At 41.6% G+C, this 21981-nt stretch overlaps 1 protein-coding gene across 7 annotated transcripts in view; it reads right to left on the minus strand.

Moving 5' to 3' along the window:
- The window catches only part of PTPRC (protein tyrosine phosphatase receptor type C), a 212798-nt gene that overhangs the window by 122371 nt on the left and 68446 nt on the right, over positions 1-21981 (minus strand). For 2 of the 7 annotated variants that reach the window (XM_044301084.1, XM_044301083.1), the window contains exons 3-8: positions 18812-18838; positions 11460-11543; positions 9012-9155; positions 5595-5672; positions 4408-4473; positions 4067-4090 (exon numbers count right to left, since the gene is read on the minus strand). In XM_044301084.1, coding sequence (XP_044157019.1) covers positions 4067-4090; positions 4408-4473; positions 5595-5672; positions 9012-9155; positions 11460-11543; positions 18812-18838 — 423 coding nt within the window. The remainder of the gene's footprint in view (positions 1-4066; positions 4091-4407; positions 4474-5594; positions 5673-9011; positions 9156-11459; positions 11544-18811; positions 18839-21981) is intronic. The other 5 variants (XM_044301085.1, XM_044301087.1, XM_044301086.1 and 2 more) reach the window with 5 other exon arrangements.

Here is a 21981-nt window from a genome sequence, read left to right on the forward strand (position 1 = left end):
ACAGCAAGTGGACTTTTGTTTGGGCAAAGTGAGCTTTCTGCCCTCTACTGGAAAATCAGTCATTTAATATTCCAGGATCCCCTCCAGCCTATCTCATTAACTACTGTCCAGTATTAATTCATGTTTTTGACTAATATGTTGTGTTTTGACTAGTATGAGTAGTGTTGAGCGTGAATATTGGAAAAGCGGAAGCTCAGATCCGATGGTATTTTCTAACCCACAGGCATTCCCATGGTGACGGGGAGGAGTATGCGAACAACTACAGATTGGAAAAAAAATGTGAATATTCTAAATAACGAATATTTTCACTATATTGCTATACCTTAATTTTATAGAATATTCGTCATTTGTTTTCCATCTGAAAACATGATTCCTTCCTGCTTAAGTTGCTTGTGGGCCAATGACTCATTGACCCACAAGAAAGAAGCAAGGAGGAATCATGTTTTCAGATGTAAAAAAATGACGAATATTCGATATAGTGAATATATAGCACTATATTAGAAATATTCGCAAATTAGCGAAGTTGCGATATCCGCGATTAATATTCGCTATTTGAATATTCGCGCTCAACACTAGTCACGGCTAGTATTAACTGGCCTGGGCGCGGCTAAGCTCCATTCAAGTGAACAGAGCTTAGCCCCCCCCCAGGCCAGTTGATACTAGTTGTGACGTCACTGGGCCTGGGGTAAACAGTGAGAAGGCCGCTGCGCTACTAGAGCACCACTGCCTTCTCAAACAGCTGATCGGCGGACAAACTGCAGAACTCCTTTAAACATCCTAAATATCCTGTGGTATATATTTTGCAAATGAATGGACAATAAGCTAAGATTTTATATGAAAGACTGCAGCTCTATATGATTAAACAGACAGAGAGGATGCATGTAGAAATGCTGCGTTTGCCAATAAAAAATACTAGTCTGGATAATGTGGGTAAAATAGAGCTGGTTTTGGTGGCATGGCTTATAGCAGATTGTAATTTGCCACTTAGGGCTTGTTCACACGACTGTATGGCTTTTTCTGGTTCCATTCCGTTTTTCCGTTCCGTTTTTTCGTATGGCGTATACAGTAATTACATAGAAAAAATTGGGCTGAGCATAACATTTTCAATAGATGGTTCTGCAAAAAATGGAACAGATATGGAAGCCATACGGAGTACATTCCGTATGTGTTCCGTTTTATTGCAGACCCATTGACTTGAATGGAGTGATGGAACGTGGTTTGTGGGCAATAATAGGACATGTTCTATCTTTGAACTGAACGGAAAAACGGAAATACGGAAAACGGGATGCATACGGAGTACTTTTTTTTGGGGGGGGCGGAACAGTTGAAATGAATGGTTCCGTATACGGAACTCAAAAAGCAGCCTGTGTACGGAACTCAAAAAATGCTCATGTGAACGAGTCCTAAAAGTGCGTAAATCATTTAGGGTTTAACAAGAAAAGTTTAATTTTTTTTAAACTAAGCATAGAACATTAATTATCAAGGATATTTCATCACATTTCCAGACTGTGAATTCTGTAAAATCACTAGAGAAGTACAGGTTGCAATTTTAATCAAAGCGCCTAAATTGATATAACCATCACGGCCAAATAAGTGCCATCCATAAACAATCGTGCAATAAGAGTGCCCCTATGAAGGTTGCCCGCAGAGTGTCCCCATAAATCAAAATGCCAGGAGAATGCAATGGTATTAACTGTGGTAGTCTAGGGCAATACAATGGTTAATGGGCATATTCATCCCATAATACAGTACATATTTGTAGATTTATTCTGAGCTCCAAAATCCCCTTCAACCCTTCATACAGCCATAGAATTACTTAAAATTCTGTCTGCCCACACATGTCACTAGAGGGAGCCCTGCTCACAGGTTTAGGCTAGGTCTGCATAGTGACTTTTGCGGTCCAACATTAAAGGAGTTGTGCGCCCTCGTTCTTGGGCAGACCTGCGATAGGAAGAATACTTACCTGGCTCCCTCTTCTTCTCTCCTCAGTCTTGGTTGCTGCAGTTCCAGGATTTAACATTTTGACGCTGCTGCAGCCAATCGCTAGCCACTTGAGTGACCATTTGACATGACACAAGGGGAGGAAGTCACTTCTGTGGCCAGCAATTGGCTGCAGCAGTGTTAAAATATAAGTTTACATCCTGGGAACACAGTAGAGCAGCCAACGCTGGGGAGAGAAGGAGCCAGGAGCCAACACCAGGAACCAGGTAAGTATGATTCCCTTTGCAGGTCTGCCCAAGAGTAGGGCTTTGCCAACCCCCCTTCCCTCACCCCCAAAGGTGCAAAACCCCTTTAAGATAGCAATGTTATAGTGGTAGATTGCAACTAATGACATTGAATATGGTTGTGTTGCAGCACACAAGTTAACGTGACCATGATACAGCAGTCACCTAAAATCTAAACTTGCAGTTTTTTTTACTCGACTATATTCACTTTTATTAGCTGTGATTTAGCAGCATGACATTGCAATCTTAGAGCTAGTCTACTACAGGTTCCAGTGAAGTTGTGGGGCTTTATAGGGAATTAAATTTAGGGTAAATGTGTAGTACCAGGGATGGTTGACCAGTATGTTACTGGACCCATGTAATAGAAGGCAAGTGGCAAACATAAAAGTACTCTGATACCCCGAAATAAAATCCAGTGCGACCAACTGCCTTCAGAAGTCACCTAATTAGTAAATAGAGTCCACTTGTGTGTCATTAATTCCCAGTTAAACTACAGCTGTTCTGTGAAGTTCTAAGAGATTTGCTAGAGAACATGAATTTTCTTTTGCAGGAACAGGGAAGCTGGTCAGAGTTGATGGAAAGAAGGATGGAGATAAAAAGACTTGAGACTGGGGCAGAAGTTCTCCTTCCAGCAGGACAATGACCCTAAACATTCAGCCAGAGCTACAATGGTATGGTTTAGATCAAAGCCTATTAATCTATTAGAATGTCCCAGTCAAAGTCCAGACCTAAATCCCATTGAGAATCTGTGGCAAGACTTAAAAATTGCTGTTCACAGACGCTCTCCATCCAATCTGACTGAGCTTGAGTTATTTTGCAAAGAAGAATGGGCAAAAATGTCAGCCTCTAGATGCACAAAGCTGGCAGAGACATACCCCAAAAAGACTTGCATCTGTAATTGCAGAGAAAAGGTGGTCCCACAAAGTATTGACTCAGGTGGGCTCATTACAAATGCACGCCACACTTTGAGGATTTTTATTGCTAACATTTTTTTGAAAAGCATGTATCATTTTCTTTTCACTTCACACTACTTTGTGTTGGTCTGGGACAGTGATGGCGAACCTTTTAGAGACTGAGTGTCCAAACTGCAACCCTACAACCCACTTATTTATCGCAAAGTGCCAACACGGCAATTTACCCTGAATACTACAGTCCAATATAGTATATCTACTGTGTACTTTATCATGTAGCTGTAATATCCTGCCTACATTCAGTCCGCTGCCTGTGCTGTTCATAGTGCGCCCTGCGCTGCTGAATGGCAGGAAAAGTCTAAGGCATATTGGTGCAACATAGATTTTTTCCCAGGGTGCGGGTGCCCACAGAGAGGGCAATAGGTTCTCCACCACTGGTCTATGACATAAAATCTCAATAAAATAAGTTTGTGAGTGTAACATGAAAAAATTTGGAAAAATGCAAGGGCTATGAATACTTTTTCAATATCCCCTTTGTTTACTATGACTACGTCCCAATTCTGTTCTGATACAGATTTAAGGCTTTACCTTACAAAATCCTGAGTTTTCAAAAAGTGTGCATGGAAAATTACATTATGTCTAATTTATTAGTGTAATGTTGTGCAGATCCCCCCCAATGTAATTAATATGAAGAAAACTCATTACAGTCTGTGCTGTAAAACTCAGTACATTAATATATATAAAATATAAAGGATGTGCCAAATTTATCACAGTTGCTTACACAGTATAATGCATATATTGTTAATAGATGTATGTAGAACAGGTTTTTTGCACAAAGGGGCAGATTTATTTAAAACCGGTTTGCATATATCTTAGATTAATTATTTCTAAACAATTAACTGATGTTAATGATTTCATAGAACTACTTACTGCAATTAGGCTTAGCCTCGTCATCTAAAAGAAACAGAAAATAAATAGTTATTCAAATATGACGTTGAACAATCAGAAAGACTAGTAGACTAGTGATAAAGGAGTAACATGCAAAAAATATCAACGTTGAAGTCAGATATGTTGTTAGGTAGAAAGATGGACATACTGACAGACATATCTGAATGGACAGACTATTAGACAGACAGATAGACTAGATAGACAGACAGATAGACTAGATAGATAGTTTAGATAGATAGATATATAGATAGATAGTTTTTTCTTGGTATATATTTGCATGCAAGCCAAGAAGTGATTGCAATGGATGTGGGTCAGCTTGTCACCTCCTTGAGGAGAAGGGGAGACGTCTGGTGGTGAGGTGATATTCTTGAAATCAGTGCTTGGTGTTACTGCAGTGAGGGAAAATCAAAAGAAGTTTTTGCTTAGAGAATATCATAGGGATAGTTTTTCAAGTATCATATAATATACATATTATAGACTGTCTAAATACAGCTTTATATGAACCAGTACAGGGAAAACCTGTCAATACATAATTCACTTTGGGGCTAGGTTGCCCTGTATGAGAACAAAAATCTTTATGCTCCCATTTTCATATGCTATCTTGACCTATCCTGTTCCACCACAGATAATAGCTGATCAACGGTGGCCCACAATTTAGAAAAGATGTCCAAACTGGAAAGCTGCTTTTCGAACGGTCATCCATATTTTGGCTACAGAGCACATCACAATACTCTACATGATCTTTGTAGAACATTAAAGGGGTTGTCTGAGATTTTGATATTGATGGCCTATCCTCAGGATAGGTCATCAATATCTGATAGAGGGGTCCAATTTCTGGCACTCCAACCCACCCCCAGAAGAACATGCTGTGCTCTGGTGAGTTCTGCAGTGCCTTCCTAGGCCAGTGATGTCAGGCTCATTAGTCACGTGTCCTAGTTTCAGCTTAGTCCCATTCACGTGAATGGGTCTAGGCTGCAATAGCAAGCACATCTGCTATAAAATGTGCAGCATTGTGCTTGGTGAGCCATGAGGGAGCTGCACCACTCACTGGAGCTCCGCAGCTTCTTCAAACAGCTGATTGGCGGAGGGTGCCAAGAGTCAGACCCCCACCAATCTGATATTGATGCCCTATCCTGAGACTAGGCCATCAATATCTAATTCTCGGACAACACCTTTAGAAGGTACGACCTAAGGGGGTTATCTGCATTGGACAATCCCTTTTCGTACTGATAACATAATGTCCCAATGTCATGGCCATCAGCAGTCAGCTGTGATCAGTAGGTTTCCCAGGCAGAAATTGATTGATTCCGATACAGCACCTCCACAGGAGACATGAAGCATTGCATGTTTTTCATTTAAATCAATGTGCTTAAGTTAAGGTCATGTCACATATATTACAGTGGCCTGTAGGCTCTAATTCTCATAGTTTTCATTAAGAATCAAGGTGTATCATGATGCTTTTTCTGATTCTGTATGTTAGGGTGCATAGCATGCTGAGAATAAATCAAACCTGAGCCAGTGAATGCAGATGTGAGATCCGAGGTGGGGGTATGAGTGGGTGCTTGAATGCCAGTGAAGTTTGAGTCACCTGTTACAGGATATGAAGCATGAAATGTTGATGATCTCGTAGTTACTAAAGGTCCATCAAACACTATCCTTCTATAAGATGGCAACACATTTAATAGACATTTTATTCAACTTACATTTTTATTAGTGTATATATATATATATATATATATATATATATAAAATGTAAAAACGGGCAGCACTCCAAGGAATAAAAATAGAAAAAATACTTTATTTACCCACAAGGATCATGCAACGTTTCGGCTCTAAACAGGAGGCTCCTGTGGGTATATAAAGTATTTTTTCTATTTTTATTCCTTGGAGTGCTGCCCGTTTTTACATTTTATGTTTATCTGGATTGGCTTAATTGGCTTATATCCACATTGGGCCGGTGCACCCTTCAACTGTTTTCTCCAAAGACGGTGCTGCCATAACTTTTCTCTTTTTATATATATATATATATATATATATATATATATGTACTTCTGTCTTTATAGCTAAATCTGAGCACATACATTGTATACAGTTGAAAAATTGCATGAGACCTCCTTTCAAACTGCTCAATCCTCATTTCTTCATGACATGAACCCCCATGGTTCTCTACAGATGTATCAGAAACACACATACCAGTACCTTATAAAAGTTGTGAGATACTTACCTGACACTACTGCATATTTATATAAACAATACCGTATGATGATTTACTGTCTCACTTTAAATAGGGCAGCATTTAAGGAGGGTTAAAATTTGACAACCTTAAAGAACACTAGATGTCCTTTTGCTCTGCAAAACATACTGAAATCTATATTACACCTAACATTTTTATCGGCAGATAATCGCTAACGAGCATTCGTAGTAACACTTGTTAGCGATCATCTAGTAGTATAATAATGCTGCCAATTGCCTGATGAATGTTCAAACGCTCATTCATTGGGCAATCCAAATCTTTTGACAGGTTACAAAAATAATTATTTGTAGGTGTCAGATCGTGTATTCACGATCTGCTGCCGGCAAGCAATGATCCAGTATAAGGAAGAATGATGGCATAATGATCTCTCATCCCTATGCTGAGAAGGAGATCGCTGCATGTAATTGCAGCGGTCTCCTCCACTAGCGAGCAGACGATTGCTGGGAAGAAACGCTTCCTTCCCGGCAATCAACTGTTAAATTGGGCTGTGTAATACAGCCTTGCAGGTAACCGATCTTGAAAACTGCTGTTGGGGTGGAGAAACATTTTATCTACATCAAGTACGCACAACCTTTTTATAGTCGACGGGCCACATTGTCAGATTGTACTACTCCCAAAGGAAGCAATAAAACTGAAGGGTACATTTGGGACTGAATGGAGGTTCCCGGGTTCCCTGTTAGACACTCAAGAGAGTAGGAGTTGAGGTGGCAACACTCAGAGTCTTATCTCCAGTGCCATTTAATGGAAATTTGCAACTTGCACAATGAAGCTGCACACCTCTTCTCTTTCTCTGTGGAGTGATGAGGCCAAGTTGTGGAAGAGGTCCCAAATGTGAGGGAGCCAGACATGACTGTACCCTGATCTACATGCATATTGTCATGAATGGTATCTGCACATAGATTCCCATGAACTCACTAAAGTAGCATGACTGAGTTTGTCAGATGTATCAGAGCTCAGATGGCACAGCTCTCTATATAGCAATGTGGCATGTTTAGTTTAGTCTTCTTTATTACATTTTATAGCTCCTTTATATGGTAGGCTATAAAGATTAATAGCCATTATATATCTCTTTTTATCAAACTTTATAATCTGCATAATTACATGGTGCACTGCACTTTACTTACATATGTTGGGAAAACATATGTAGAAAACTGACCTCTTTAACCCATTAGTGACTTCAAAAATGCCTTCCTTTTTATAGTGGCCTAGTCTAAGCTCTGCACAGGTCTCCAGTGCAGCAGAGAGCAGGGTCTCGGCTCTAACAGCCCCAATTGGCAGAAGTGCCAATCCAGGTCATTTAACACCTTAGAGGCCACTGTCAATTGCTACCATGGCATCTAAGTGTTTTAGAGGGAGGGGGCTTCCTCTGTCTCCCATTGGCATCCCACAAATGAGATGGCTAGGTGCTGATATATTCGAATATTGTTTCACCAGACATTCAGTACATTTCATCAGTGATAACAAACGTGTGTCCTCCTTTAAATGAGCAGCTTAGATGTCAAAAATATCCCACCAGTTTTAGAAATTTGATAGCAGTACCCTGTGACAATTCTCACTCTCTCACTGTGTGAATGGCACCTGTATTGTGCTTGCACTCCCAATTACCATGTAGTACTATACCAGTGTTATTCAGCACATATGAATGTCCTTACTAGTTTTGATCGCAAATATTCTAATCGCAAAATTTTATCTCAAATATTAGCACTTAGAGAATTCGCAAATATCTAGAATATAGTGCTATAGCTTCGTTATCACGAATATTCTAGAATTTTTTTCAACAGTACCCATGATCCCTCACTGCTTCTTGTTTGTGGGCCAATGAGAAGGCTGCAATATCTTTGACTTTAGGAGTAGTGTTGATCAAGAAATTTTATTGCGAATTTTCCGATTGCTGATTTTCACAATCAAGAAAATAATGACTGGAGATCACGAATTTTCGAATTCGCAAATATATGACGAATATTCACCCAAATATTCGCGAAATATCGCAAATTCGAATATTGCCCCTGCCACTCATCACTGGTCCTTTCCAGAAATACTATCAGATTTCTCATCTTGCACTACATGATACATTTTTGAAAGCACCACTTTGACTTTCGTTAGATGCCCTAGCATGTCCTCCAAAACCTGTAGATATAATACTTTGGATTTCAAACCCCTCCCAAAAGTTCACCATAAATCATATAATTAAGCATTCCTTATCTTTATGAAATAGCATGCAGAACTCATCAGGTTTCATCTCTCCCTACCTACCCCACTGGGAAACCCACTCTTTGTCCCAGGCTACAAACCTCCAGCATATTGTAGAACTTGGAGATTGGCAGGTCTCCACAAGAGTTCTCATAAGCTATCTAAGGGGAGTTTTCGAAACCTTAGCCTTTTCGAAACCTACAGGTCAAACGTTTCTTGGAGTATATATTCAGATCCAGGAACTTCCCTTACATTAACTTCCTTTCCAAGAATATGAAGGAACAACCCACATTCCCACTATATTCACTCATTAGGAGCCAATCTGTGCCATTATAGTCATACAGGAAAAGCTGGGGGGCAGGTTTAGGTTCCAGTACAACCACTAAACAATGGTCACATATATGGGTTTCTAAATCCCTCCTAAATGAAATGAAGATGAGAATACAATATTTGCCCATTTAAATGGACATTACTCAGCCAGACCTGTGAAAGAAAGCATGGTGGTGTTGATGGTTGGAGGGGTGCGTGCATCATGGACAGCAGTGCTGTTGTCTGCAAGTATGAGAGCACTCATTGGGACAATGGTGGTGGGTGCTTGCGTGTTAGGAGAGTCAACATGAGTCTGATCTGCAAGGAAAAAAAGTGAATTTAAGCAGTACATAAATTACCACTGATTTCAGAGCTATCCAATATGTATTCTTCTCTTCTAGTATGCATTGTTATAACACAGTCAACCTGGCATGTGCCCCAAACTAATTTCTACCACCAATCATCGGTACATTAAACCAGAGATGATAAAAGTGGAACACCCCTTTAAAAGAGCTTTCAGCTGTCCTATAAATGTGATGGTAGTAACCTGTGACACATGCGCCAAATGGCACTGGTATTGTGCTTGTGTTCTAATAGCGGTGCTATTTGGCATGTGTGAATGCACCCTCACATTTTAATTTGGCATACACTGGAGTTTTTCTAATACTACTGGGACCCCACTAGGCATAGTATGCACCTTAGTCCCCAACTTTACTGAGCTACACCACTACCATTTACTGGCCTGTAAAAACATCTATGCAGAAAATTTGACTTTCCTTTTAAATGGTCCACAACTAACCTCAACTACTCCTCAACTACACCCCTACAAGGTATTAAACTTACTCCTACTTTGTTATTTCTGTTTTAATGCAAAGCATTTGTTTTCAAGGGTCATTTGGGGGATGGTATTTTCTTCAGACACTACTGTGGGCTTGAGCTCCCTAATCTACATCAATCAGTTTGCTCAGCTTGCACTATATGATGCCTCTGTGGCATTTAAGCTTCATTGAAACCTCCAGTGTGCCTCCTCTACAATGGCCGACATCTACGAAGAGGGATGTTTAATACCCTGGTCTACAGAAAAAAACTTTATTGGCATGAATTGAACCAAATCTATTAAAAGGCACAGGGCTTTATAGGGATTCTGTCATGTTCAGCATGATGCCTGATCTGTGGGAAATTATTCAGTATAACCAGGGGCGTAGCTAAAGGCCCATGGGCCCTGGTGCAAGAGTTCAGCTTGGGCCCCCCTTCCCTCAAACCTTTGTGCTGCATGAGGCAAAAATTGAAACTGCACCCCCCCCCCCCTCCTATATACCAAATTCTTAACCTAACCCCTTCTGTCCAGCCAGAGGTGTAACTTGCATACACTTTCTATAATACCAGTGTCTTCTTATGTGACACAAGGGTCTTTGGGCCCCTTAGGCTCCTGGGCCCGGTAGCGACTGCTACCTCTGCACCCCCTATAGCTACGCCCCTGAGTATAACATATATTTCATTCATTTAAATCCCTGCTCATTCTGGGCTTTGAAGTCCAGGAGATGGTCCTATCAGTGATTGACAGGCTTCCCTCTATGACTGTGTATACAGAGATAGCTGTCAATCACTGATAGGACTGCTTCCTTGATATCAAAGCCCAGAATGAGCAGGAATTTGAATTAATACATTTGAAGCTATAATAAGTATTTTCCTACAAAACTATATATAAATCTGCTCAGCTCCTCCTGCTCTATAATATGCTGACTGCAGATTACATTGTATTTCCAATGTGATGAATTCCCTTTACACAGTTTGATGAAAACCACTTTCTTTGAGTTTAAAGGGGTACTCTGGAAATGATTTAAAGTGACCAATGGCATACTGTCCTAAAATGTGAGCAGGACTGGTTACCTCCACTTGCAGAGCTGCCTACGTGGGCGGGGCCTCACTACTCGCTGTACTCTGGCACTTGCATATACTACATATTGGTGAGTGTTCCTGTCAGGCTGCTCAGCCTTGATGGCATATTATATGCAGGATCACATCATTACCATCTATTGTAAAGCAGGGCAGTGTCGTGAGGCCCTGCCCCCTCACCACCCTAGGCAGCTCCGCCAGTCATTGCATCTAGTCCGGCTCACATTGTAGAACAGGTAGCTGGCGGCCATTTTAGATCATTCTCAGAGAACCCCTTTAAAGACACAACACTGCCATTATTTTTCTTTATGATTTTTTTATATTTTATATTTTTGTGTCAGTTTTTAAATCATTTCTTTGGATCTAGATTTTCAACATATTTTTGGGTCCTGTATTAAAAAAAGTTTAACTTAATTTAAAAAATAAGATTAAAACTTTTTTTAAATGCTAATGGCACAAAACAAACCTGTTTCTAGGTCATTTAGAAATTATACAGAATCACCATTTGGTTCCTAAATTGGTCCTCATTCAGCTAGGTCATAGGATTGTCCTTTAGAGTTGCTGACTTAACCTTCTATGTAATGTAAATTGTAAGAACTGAGCTTAGTTATTGGTTTACAGTTGCATTTCCTTCTATGAAACCTTACTTATAACCTCACAGTAATACACAGTCGTAACATTGGCTATTAAAGTCATCAAAGTCTGTGGAAAGCAAGAATGAGTTACTTGGCGTGTTGGCGGAAGAGCGTAAAGAGTCATTGGAAAGGCTCTGGATGCTGATGGTGGAGAGAGGTGCGGGTGAGAATGTTCCTGAAAGGAGCACAATATAACATATAATCAATATAACTGGACCATACACATTACAGAGACATGGTTTTGTAGATGGGCAAATCCTTTCTAGATTAATTGACTTTGTTATAAATAAATTTAAAAAAAAAAATTCTAATTTTTGACATATCCAAAACCTTTGTTATTTGTCCTGCATGAATTGTTCTAAATGGGGCCACCATTTTACAGATCAGAAGATAATTTTTGGACTGCTTTAAAAAAAAAAAAAGGATCTGTCAGTCTGTTTACCCAATGCTATATATGCCACTGTCACTTTGACATTACTAATGCTGTCTAGATGTTGGAATGTGTTGAATATAGTCCTAGGAGACCCCAGAGTGTCATACATGACTTTTCGGGGCAATCAGGACACTATCAATTAGGATTACATTTATTTGGACACCCAATTTGTCCAAATCTGACCCAAAATTAAATGAATTTTGGAAATTCGCTCATCTGTCCTATTAGTCATAAATGAAAAAAATGCTTATAGACAGATATTTTATTTTACTTAAAAATATAACATTTTAATTACCTACTAATGAAAACAAAATATGCAGAGCTTATGTGAGATTCAACTTTCCCCATCCCCCTTCTTCTTTGCTTAAATGAATCACCTATAACTGGATGTCATCCAACTTGGAAAGCTCTCATTTTTAATAAGTAGTTTTAACAGTATTTGGCCTGCGCCAGTCTAATCTGGCACCGTCAGGTTTCTAGAATCTACTGGGAGCTTGAAGGTTTGACTTTTATATGGAAATGTTCCCATCCACAACTAGCTAAGGTGTACCCAGAGGTAGCCCAAATTCTTTACATTTTACATACATAGTTATGAGTGCAATTGGTAGCTGTTTTATAGAAGACAGTTTGCATTTTACATTTAATAGCCATTTTATAGTGGAAAGGGGAGTAGTATATTAGTTGTGCCTTTAATATACTGTTGTTGAAAAAGCCTAATCCAGCCTACATGTAAAGTTACTTAGATGATTAAATTCAATGCAAAACAAGCTTCAAAGCCAAAAGGGTTATGGTTAATGAAGTCTGTATATGATCCAAGTGATAAAATGCTAATTATTTGGATAAAAGACCTATTGCGGCCTCGGAAGGCAAAATACATTAATTCATAGACATTATGACATATTTACCCTCAACTAAATACAAAAACATAAAACCATCTAGTTGAACCTACTGCCATGCATTGATGGTCCGGAGGAAGAAACAACAGCTCACTTCTGTGTAGTATTTGTAAACTGTCCACAATGTAGGGCATAGTCATTTCTGAAAGTGGGCAGGTGTATCCCACCTCACAACAGGAAGCCACCACCATTAGGTAAGCATCCTATACAATCTTGGTGGATAGATTCACTCTAGTTCTACAGTAGAGTTTTCACATGACCTGACTCAAGTGTTGACTGTTTTTGTTCTACATAGAAATGAATAAATGGCTAACACAAGGATCTGTTTGATGATCTATTTGTGCCTATGGTCTGATGACTAGGGGGCATCCATTATGTCTAGAATAAAGAAAATGTGGTCATCATTTTCTACTGTAAGAGCAGTGAGACTATCGAACGATGTTGTGAAGGTTGATTTTTAAGAGGGATCTAGATCTTATCACAAATTATAGGTACTTAATGCCAGGGGATGGAACATTGCTCCAGAGAATTATTCTGAAGTTGGACTAAATGCTTGTATCAGAAAGGAATTTTCCCCTTGTCCAGGCTTCTAATATTGATGACCTATCCTCAGGATAGGTCCACAAAATCAAATCGGCGGGGGTCCGACACCCGCACCGCCACGATCAACTGTTTGAGGAGACGGCACGCACAGTGTGCACATGCCATCTCCCTTCTCTCTTCCTGTTCACTGCTGCAGTCTATGGGACAGCAGCAGCGTAGAGGAAGAGAGAAAGGAGACTGCACATGTGCACTGCACATGCCATATCTTCTTCCAGCTGATCGTCGGGGGTGTCAGGTGTCAGACCCCTGCCGATCTGATATTGATGACCTATCCTGAGGATAAGTCATCAATATTAAAATCCCAGACTTAACATGAAGAAATGGGTAATTGCTTCATAGAGGTTATGCCCTTTCTTTGGATCAGCACATTAGATTTATCAGTTAAACATAACAACTGTCACAGTCAGGGCCGTCTTTGCCGCAGGGCAAAAGGGGCAGCTGCCCCGGGCCCAGTTGCTCCTGGGGGCCCATGAGAGCTCCGTTTCCCGACTCCCATTCACTAGTGGGCATCGCAAGGTTAAAACATTCGGGGCCTGGGCCCCGGATGTTTTGTCCCAGGCCCCGAATGTCCTGCCTGCCTGCTAGATACAACTGTATTGCCGCACACAGAACGGCAATACAATTGAATCTAATACACTGTGAAGAGGCGAAGGACCTTTGGTGACATCACAGGTCATGTGATCAGCAAAACAGGCTGTGATAGGATGACCTGGATGATGTCACCATCATGTGACCAGTGCAGGATTCGACTGGAGTGAAGAGGAGTACTAGGAGCCTAATGCTGATGTCTGTATATCAGGACTGGAGAGGTAAGTGAAGGGAGAGGCAGAGCAATGCTGGGAGTTGTAGTTATTTAACTGGGATGTATGTTAGGGCTGAAGGGAGGGATATTATTGACATGGGACTGTATGTGGAAAGTGGATGGGGGGGGGGGAATGATGTTTATGTACATGGGACTTAATGTTTTGGCTACGTTCACACTTGCGTTTGGGGATCCGCTTGTGAGATCTGTTTCAAGGCTCTCACAAGCAGCCCCTAATGCATCAGTTTAACCCCAATGCATTCTGAATGGATGCGGATCCATTCAGAATGCATTCGTTCAGCTCCGTACGGCCCTCCGTTCCATTTTGGAGGCGGACCCCAAAATGCTGCAAGCAGCGTTTTTGTGTCCGTATGGCCTTGCGGAGCCAAACGGATCCGTCCTGACTTACAATGTAAGTAAATGGGGACGGATCCCTTTGCATTGACACAAAATGGTGCAATTGTAAGCGGATCCGTCCCCCATTGACTTTCAATGTAAGTCAGGAAGGATCCGTATTGGGACTTAGGCTACTTTCACACTAGCGTTCGGGGCTTAGTTTGTGAGTTCGGTTTGAAGGCTCTCACAAGTGGCCCCGAACGGATCCGTCCAGCCCTAATGCATTCTGAGTGGATGCGGATCCGCTCAGAATGCATCAGTCTGGCAGCGTCTGTCCTCTGCTCCGCTCAGCAGGCGGACACCTGAATGATGCTTGCAGCGTTCGGGTGTCCGCCTGGCCGTGCGGAGGCAAACGGATCCGTCCAGACTTACAATGCAAGTCAATGGGGACGGATCCGTTTGAAGTTGACACAATATGGCTCAATTTTCAAACGGATCCGTCCCCCATTGACTTTCAATGTATTCAATGTAAAGTCTGGACGGATCCGTCTGAGCAACTTTCACACTTAGAATTTTTTCTAAACTATAATGCAGACGGATCCGTTCTGAACGGATCCCATCGTCTGCATTATAGGAGCGGATCCATCTGTGCAGACACCAGACGGATCCGCTCTGAACGCAAGTGTGAAAGTAGCCTTAGAAATTCAAATCTAATACAAACGGATCGGTCCTGAACGGATGCATTTGTTTGTATTATCGGTGCAGATCCGTCCTGTACAAGTACAGGACAGATCCGCACGAACGCAAGTGTGAAAGTAGCCTTAGGGGGTGATGTTTACATTGGACTGTGCGTTGGAGGCGGCTGGGGAGGAGGTGGTGTTATTTACATGGGACTGTATGGTGGAGGGAGGATTATAACTGCAGGGGGCACTGCAGATCCAGGGGACACTATAGGCGTTCTTATTACTACTGGGGGCTCTATAGGAGGGACTTATAGATCCGCCTTATTTCTACTAAGTGCACTATGGCGGCCTTATTACTAATGAGGGGTCTGTAGGGAGTTTTATTACCACTGGGGGAACAATAGGAGGCCTTGTTTCTACTAGGGACTCTGTGAGGGTATTAATAATATGGGAAGGCTCTTCTAATAATGGGGGCATTGTTGAGGAGCATTATCACGGTTGGGGCAGTGTTACTAATGAGGGCATTCTAGAAGGGAATTACTATTGGTGGGACTATGAGGAGCACTATTACTATGGGGGCAGTAATGTTTCTTCAGGATAGTATTTGGGGGTATTGGGGGGGGGGGGTAACTAAAGGCTCATGGGCTCCGGTGCAAGAGTTCAGCTTGGACCCTCCCTTCTCTCAGTGCTTTGTGTGTCTTCTTATGCGGCACAAGTGTCCTTGGGCCCCTTCATGCTCCTGGGCCCAGTAGCGACTGCTACCTCTGCACCCCCTATAGCTACACCCCTGGGCGGAGGGGGGGGGGGGCACAGAAAGCAGCAGGATAACACTGTGGGGACTCCAGTTGGGGGATAATGATAGAATGTGAGGAAGCTAAGATGTCTGTGTGTCACACTCTGCAGAGACGAGGCGGCTGAGAGAAGTGTCCGGACCGAGTGGAGAAGATGATAAAAGAGAAGATGATGACAGAGAGGAGACGTCACCTGGAGGCCCTGGACGTGACAGGTAAGTGCTGCTGTATAGCAAGTACAGAAAAGTGCGGGCGGGTGGGGAGGGCGGGATCCAGGGGGCCCAAGTAAATTCTTGCCCAGGGTCCAACCAATATTAAAGACGGCCCTGGTCACAGTGTAACTATGTGACTCCTTTGTATGATTAGTTATATAATAGCTTTAATGTAGTTTATAATGGCATTTTCCTAATTAAACAAGTTTTGCTAAATTACAGTTCAAGCTGCCAGATTCCATTAAACTGCCCTCTAGTTTTTAACAATTCAAGGTGCTATTTGAATAAACTCTGATGAACTCATGTGTGTCATATGTGCACAGGGTACATACGGATGCCATGCCTCAAATGCCACGGTCAATAGTGATCATGGCATCTGAGCAGTTAGGAAGGGAGCTGCTTCTGTCCTCCGATCGGCCCCACCACTAGGAAATCGCAGGAAATCGCAAGGTTCTGGTCTTTTTTTATGGCAGTTTGGAGTAGACCCATGCAAAAAATTAAGACTCACCAAGGCCCTTCTAAAAGCTGAGGGGCTCAATGGATCTTCAAGTTATGCTACTGTTGGCAGAGATGCAGAGAATTGAACCCCCACAAACAGATACTATTGACCTATCCTGAGGGTAGGTTACCAATATTTTCATCTCAGAAAACCCATTTAATGGCCAAGTATATATTTTTTTTCAGTGACATATTCCATATTATATTTCTGTCAAAATAGACATATGAGGGCCTGTTTTATGTGGGCTGTATGATGATGAGCACGGAATTAAGCTGCAGCGGTCACACGAGTGCCCCTTTAATGCTTAGCGAGGGGGCCAGGATTCAGACCTCTGCCAATCTGATATTGAGGACTTATCCTGAGGATAGGTCATCAGTATTTACCCACCGCACAACTCTTTCAAAAATAAATCCTCTGATTGCTTCTATATTTAAATGCAATGCAATGCATTACATCTGTCAGTTTTAGGAGTTCTAATGGGCTTTTAAACATGGCAGACCTGAAGGCCATTGTTAGGTCCCAGTTTCCATTGAAAACCTCTCTGCATCTCAAAATTGCATTGATAAGGGCACAAAAAGAACCCCTCCCTCCAAAAAAAACCTAAATGCAACAGTTGCTTTTGACTATGGCATCTAAGGGGTTAAACAGCCAGGCCATTGGAACAGGAATTCGGGTGTCAGTAGACTCCTCACCATATTCTCCAACCAGCACGGGAAACTGTTGTATAAGGCCCCTTAATGGCCACCCCATAAAGGAGTATTGGCAGCCGTTAATTCCATAGAATCTGTATATTGCTAGACACAGATTTTATAAAACTTTTAGGTCAGTTTAGTGTTAAGTATGTAATCTGCCATGAAGCTTCTTCAGCTACTACAGCAGCACAAAAAAAAAGCCTGCCTGAAACATGTTATTGGGCGACCCTACACATCTGTGCTCAAGTCCTTTAGGTTACTATCATACTGCAGTATTTGTTAACTATAATCTAGAGTAAAACCTTCCTACAGAAAATCTATAATGGAAACATTTGTAATTTTGTACCTTTTCTTTTTTGGGAGTTTTATAACCACTCCAGGTTTTGGCCTAAAAATAGTGATGCAATATACTCACCAAAATACTGCTGCGTGAAAGGGGCCCAATGTTTATAATTCACATAGGCAGAGGAGTCTTCTACTATAATTATGATATGCTTAAATATGTGGGCTTGCAACAAGCTCTCCAGTCCGGTGTCTCCTGCTCCTTTCTTCTCTGATGGGTTGGAGCGTGCTACAATTGCTTATGAAATCATATATGCATGACACAGTTCCCAAATACCGCAGCGACTTCTTAGGGTGCCTTTATGCAGACCGTAAGTTTATCCTGTGGACAAATCCACCGCAAAATCTGCATGTCTAAGGCCTCATGCGCATGACTGTATTTTCGGTTTGTGTCTGATCGTAATTTTTTTGCAGATCGCACACAGACCCATTGATTTCTATCCGTGTGGCTGGGCTGCAAATTACAGAACTTGTCCTATTCTTGTCTATTTTGCAGACAAGAATAGGCCTTTACAGTGGGCCCATGAAAATTGCAGTATGCATGTGGACTGCATCTGTGCAAGTCCATGATTTACGGACCGCGAAATGGATACATTGTGTGTAGTAGGCCTTAGATCTCATGCACACGGCCGTTGTTTTGGTCCGCATCCGAGCCACAGTTTTAAACGGCTCGGATGCGAACCCATTTACTTCAGTGGGGCCGCAAAAGATGCGGACAGCACTCTGCGTGCTGTCCGCATCCGTTGCTCCGTTCCATGGTCCGCAAAAAAACGTTTTGCGGACAAGAATAGGCAGTTATATTAATGGCTGTCCGTGCCGTTTCAGAACGCAGACAGACGCCATCCATGTTTTGCGGATCCGTGGTTTGCGGACCGCAAAACACACAACGGTCGTGTGCATGAGGCCTTATACTGGGATTTTGATGTGGATTTGCTGTGGGTTTCACCCTTTGCATTGCATTGCAAAGGGATAGATTTGCAGCAATTCCAGAATATCCCCATGTAAGACATGCAGATTTTTGGCAGCACAGTTGTCCGTAGCAGAAAATGATGGTACTGTATGTGTAACCGCACCCATATACCTATATACGTTGCGATGTGGTTAGGGTATATATAACTTTCAAACAACAACTAGTTTGATAAATAATATGTTACCTGGTGCTGTCGATGTTGTCAATTGTCCTGGAAAAAAAAAAAAGGAAGAATGTTGACATCTGAATATACAAAATATAATAATAACGTGTTAGTAAAACCATAAAGATCTGAAAATGAGATTTTTTAGAAACCTACCAATAGAGGACGCTACAGTACACCCTTTCTAATTCAGAGAGACAGAACCATAATTGAAAATATGTGGCATGTAGATGGCTTTTGTACTGACGGCCTGCAGGGGGTACTCTTATCTCAGTAATATCCGCCATGGTACATACAATTATTGTGGGTCCTCTGTACAGCTTTTCAGTAAATGTCAGACTTTATAGTTATGTTTAAGGTAAAGGATTAAAGTTCCAGATCAGAAATGATGAAAACAAAGTGAAAACATTTAATATAAGCATTAGAAGCCTTGCTACTTCTATGTGACACATAAATGTAAATTCACATTTTATATAAAATAAACCTGATAATCCCTGAAGACTGTATTAACACAGTTGCTAATGAAAGTAACCCTATTGTGGAAATGTTTCCGATAAGACGTTGTGACATTTGGACGCGTATTTAGTCATTCCAATTCGTACATGATTGTAGGAAAACACAGGCAAATAATATCAAGGATATCGCTGGAGATTTAGGGGTACATTCAGGGGTGAATGCGCCGAGGATTTGCTGACACTGATTTTTGTATGGCAAATCAGCAGTGTTGTACACTAGAAGCAAACTGAAGGAGATTATACAAAGTCATGCTGTGTGTGGATTTTCCGTGGTGGATATGCAAATATAGTGGAAAAGTCTGTGGCTGATTTTGCAATGAGTCTTCTGCAAAAATCTAATGAGTTAGGCTAGGGCTACACAACGACATTTGCCGCGCGACTATTTGTTGCAGTAATGTCACACAACATTTTTTGTAATGATAGTCTATGGTGTCGCACTGTGACATGCAACATGCTGCCACTGTGACACGACAGTTGCACAAAAATCCATCCACGTTGTGACACACGATGACGCCACCACACGGCCACGTGATGTTTTCGCTCTAACCCTCAGCTCCTTTGGCAGGTTTTCTTCAATCCAGACAGGGGCGGACGGCTTTTCTGCAATCCAGTAGTTGAGGTAAGTATAATTTTTTTAATTTTCAGCCTCCATTTTAGGAAAAATGTATTTGTTACCACAAAGAGCGAGGAAATTCAACTTTGCGACTAATCCAATTTTTACTAAATTTTAGATCAAATTCGTTCAGCACTAGTAATCAGTATCAAATCTGTGGGGGTTCGACGCCCGGGACCTCTGACGATCACCTGTTACAAGAGGCCTTGAGCGCTACAGCCTCTTCCTAGGCCAGTGACATCACTGTATATCAGTAATGTGGCCCAGTTGCAGCTCAGTCCCATTCAAGTCAATGGAGCTGAGCTGCAATACCAAGCACTGCCTCTATACAATGTACGGCGCTGTGCTGGGGAAGCTGCCGGGAGCCTGCATCGCTCACCAGAGCTCCAGTGAGCGCAGCGACTCCCTGAAACAGCTGATCAGCCTAGACTGGGTTCTCCACTGAGGTGATACTGATAACCTATCCTGAGGATTTGACCTTAGAGTTGAAGAAATGTGCAAAAAATGTTGGGATAGGGGGTATACCTCCAGGATACTAATGAGTTCATGCAATAAAATAAAAAGAACCCATAGAGATAGTACGCTATACTCTCAGCCTAAAACGGGTACAACGCAGAGGATCACGTTAGTTTCCACATTTGGTAAACATAGTGGTAAAATAGTGAATATTCTAAAGAAGGAGTGGCACAAATTACATAAGGGTCTACCCACCATTCGTGAGTTTGAGGTACCTCCCTTGATGGCGTATAAAAAGAAAGCCAATGTTAGAGAACGACTTGTAAAAACGGATGTAGGTAGCACACAGATGGAGAGGCAACCGGTTTTAGCTCCACGCAAAAATGGCAATTTCCACTGTTTGGGGTGTTGTAATTTCGGTAATATGTTGAAGGGCGACAGTTTTATGCATCCATATACAGGACTAAATTTAGGATCAGGGGATACTTCACATGTAGATCAAGGGAGGTCATCTATATGATCCAATGCCCGTGCAGTCTGATCTACATAGGAGAAACCACGATGGAGATCAGAGAAAGGATTAATAAACATAAAAGCACTATTAGGAAGGGAATGATGGATAAACCGGTAGCAAAACATTTTATTGAATGTGGCCACTCAATTAATTAACTACCATTCTGAGTAATTGACTCCGTGGGAAAGCTGAGAAGAGGGGGGATAGAGATATGATTCTGAGAAAAAGGAATTGAAATGGATCTTTACACTAAGAGCACTCCAGCCGTTTGGTTTGAATATCGAGTTTAATGTGAGTACTGTAGAATAATAACAGTCTTCATTAGTATTGACCTGTAGTATGTTCCTACTTGTATATTGATCTTTTTTATTTTTATTGTTCCTGCAGGGGTTAATGGTGAACAACATTGAACATCTCACATACATGTCCTAATGCGACTGGCGATCTGAAATGTATGATTTGACTATTTCTATAGAAGCTCTACGTAGACAGGCGATCTATAGATTTACAGAATTTATTGCTCCATTATATACTCCGGTATATGGATTTATTATCTATGACGTCAGTTACCTAGGTAACATGACGCCTGAAATTGCAGAGACAGGCTGGTATAAACAGTGGTGAGTGGAGGAGCCGGTCATGTGACTCAAGTGGAGACACGTGATCTAGAGGAGGAGCATGGCGCAATACGCTCTGAAGGATGCACAGAGGTTTTGCAGAGCGTCAGATCGGGCCTGAATGAAAACTGGTAAGAGAGCCAGTGGGGCCGGCTATGACTACGTGAGCAGTATGGGTGGAGATAAAGATGAAGCAGAAAAAAAAACAAAAAAAAAAAAACACCCCAGCATGAAACCACCCTAAAACCACTGATTCAGAAAATAGTTTGCCATATAAAAGAGACGGCATACTCATTCAACAAAAGCACACTTATCGGTACTGTGCCTAAAGGAACCATCCTGGTCATGATGGATGTGTGGTGCCTATGCAGCAGTATCCAACCTGATTTTTAGCCCATCTCACTTTCAATTGTTCGATCTACCTAGAGAACCAATTTTCCTCTCAAATTCTTAACATAGGGGGCAGTGGATAAACT

The sequence above is a fragment of the Bufo gargarizans genome, chromosome 7 (assembly GCF_014858855.1).
Source record: "Bufo gargarizans isolate SCDJY-AF-19 chromosome 7, ASM1485885v1, whole genome shotgun sequence".
Lineage (NCBI taxonomy): Eukaryota > Metazoa > Chordata > Amphibia > Anura > Bufonidae > Bufo > Bufo gargarizans.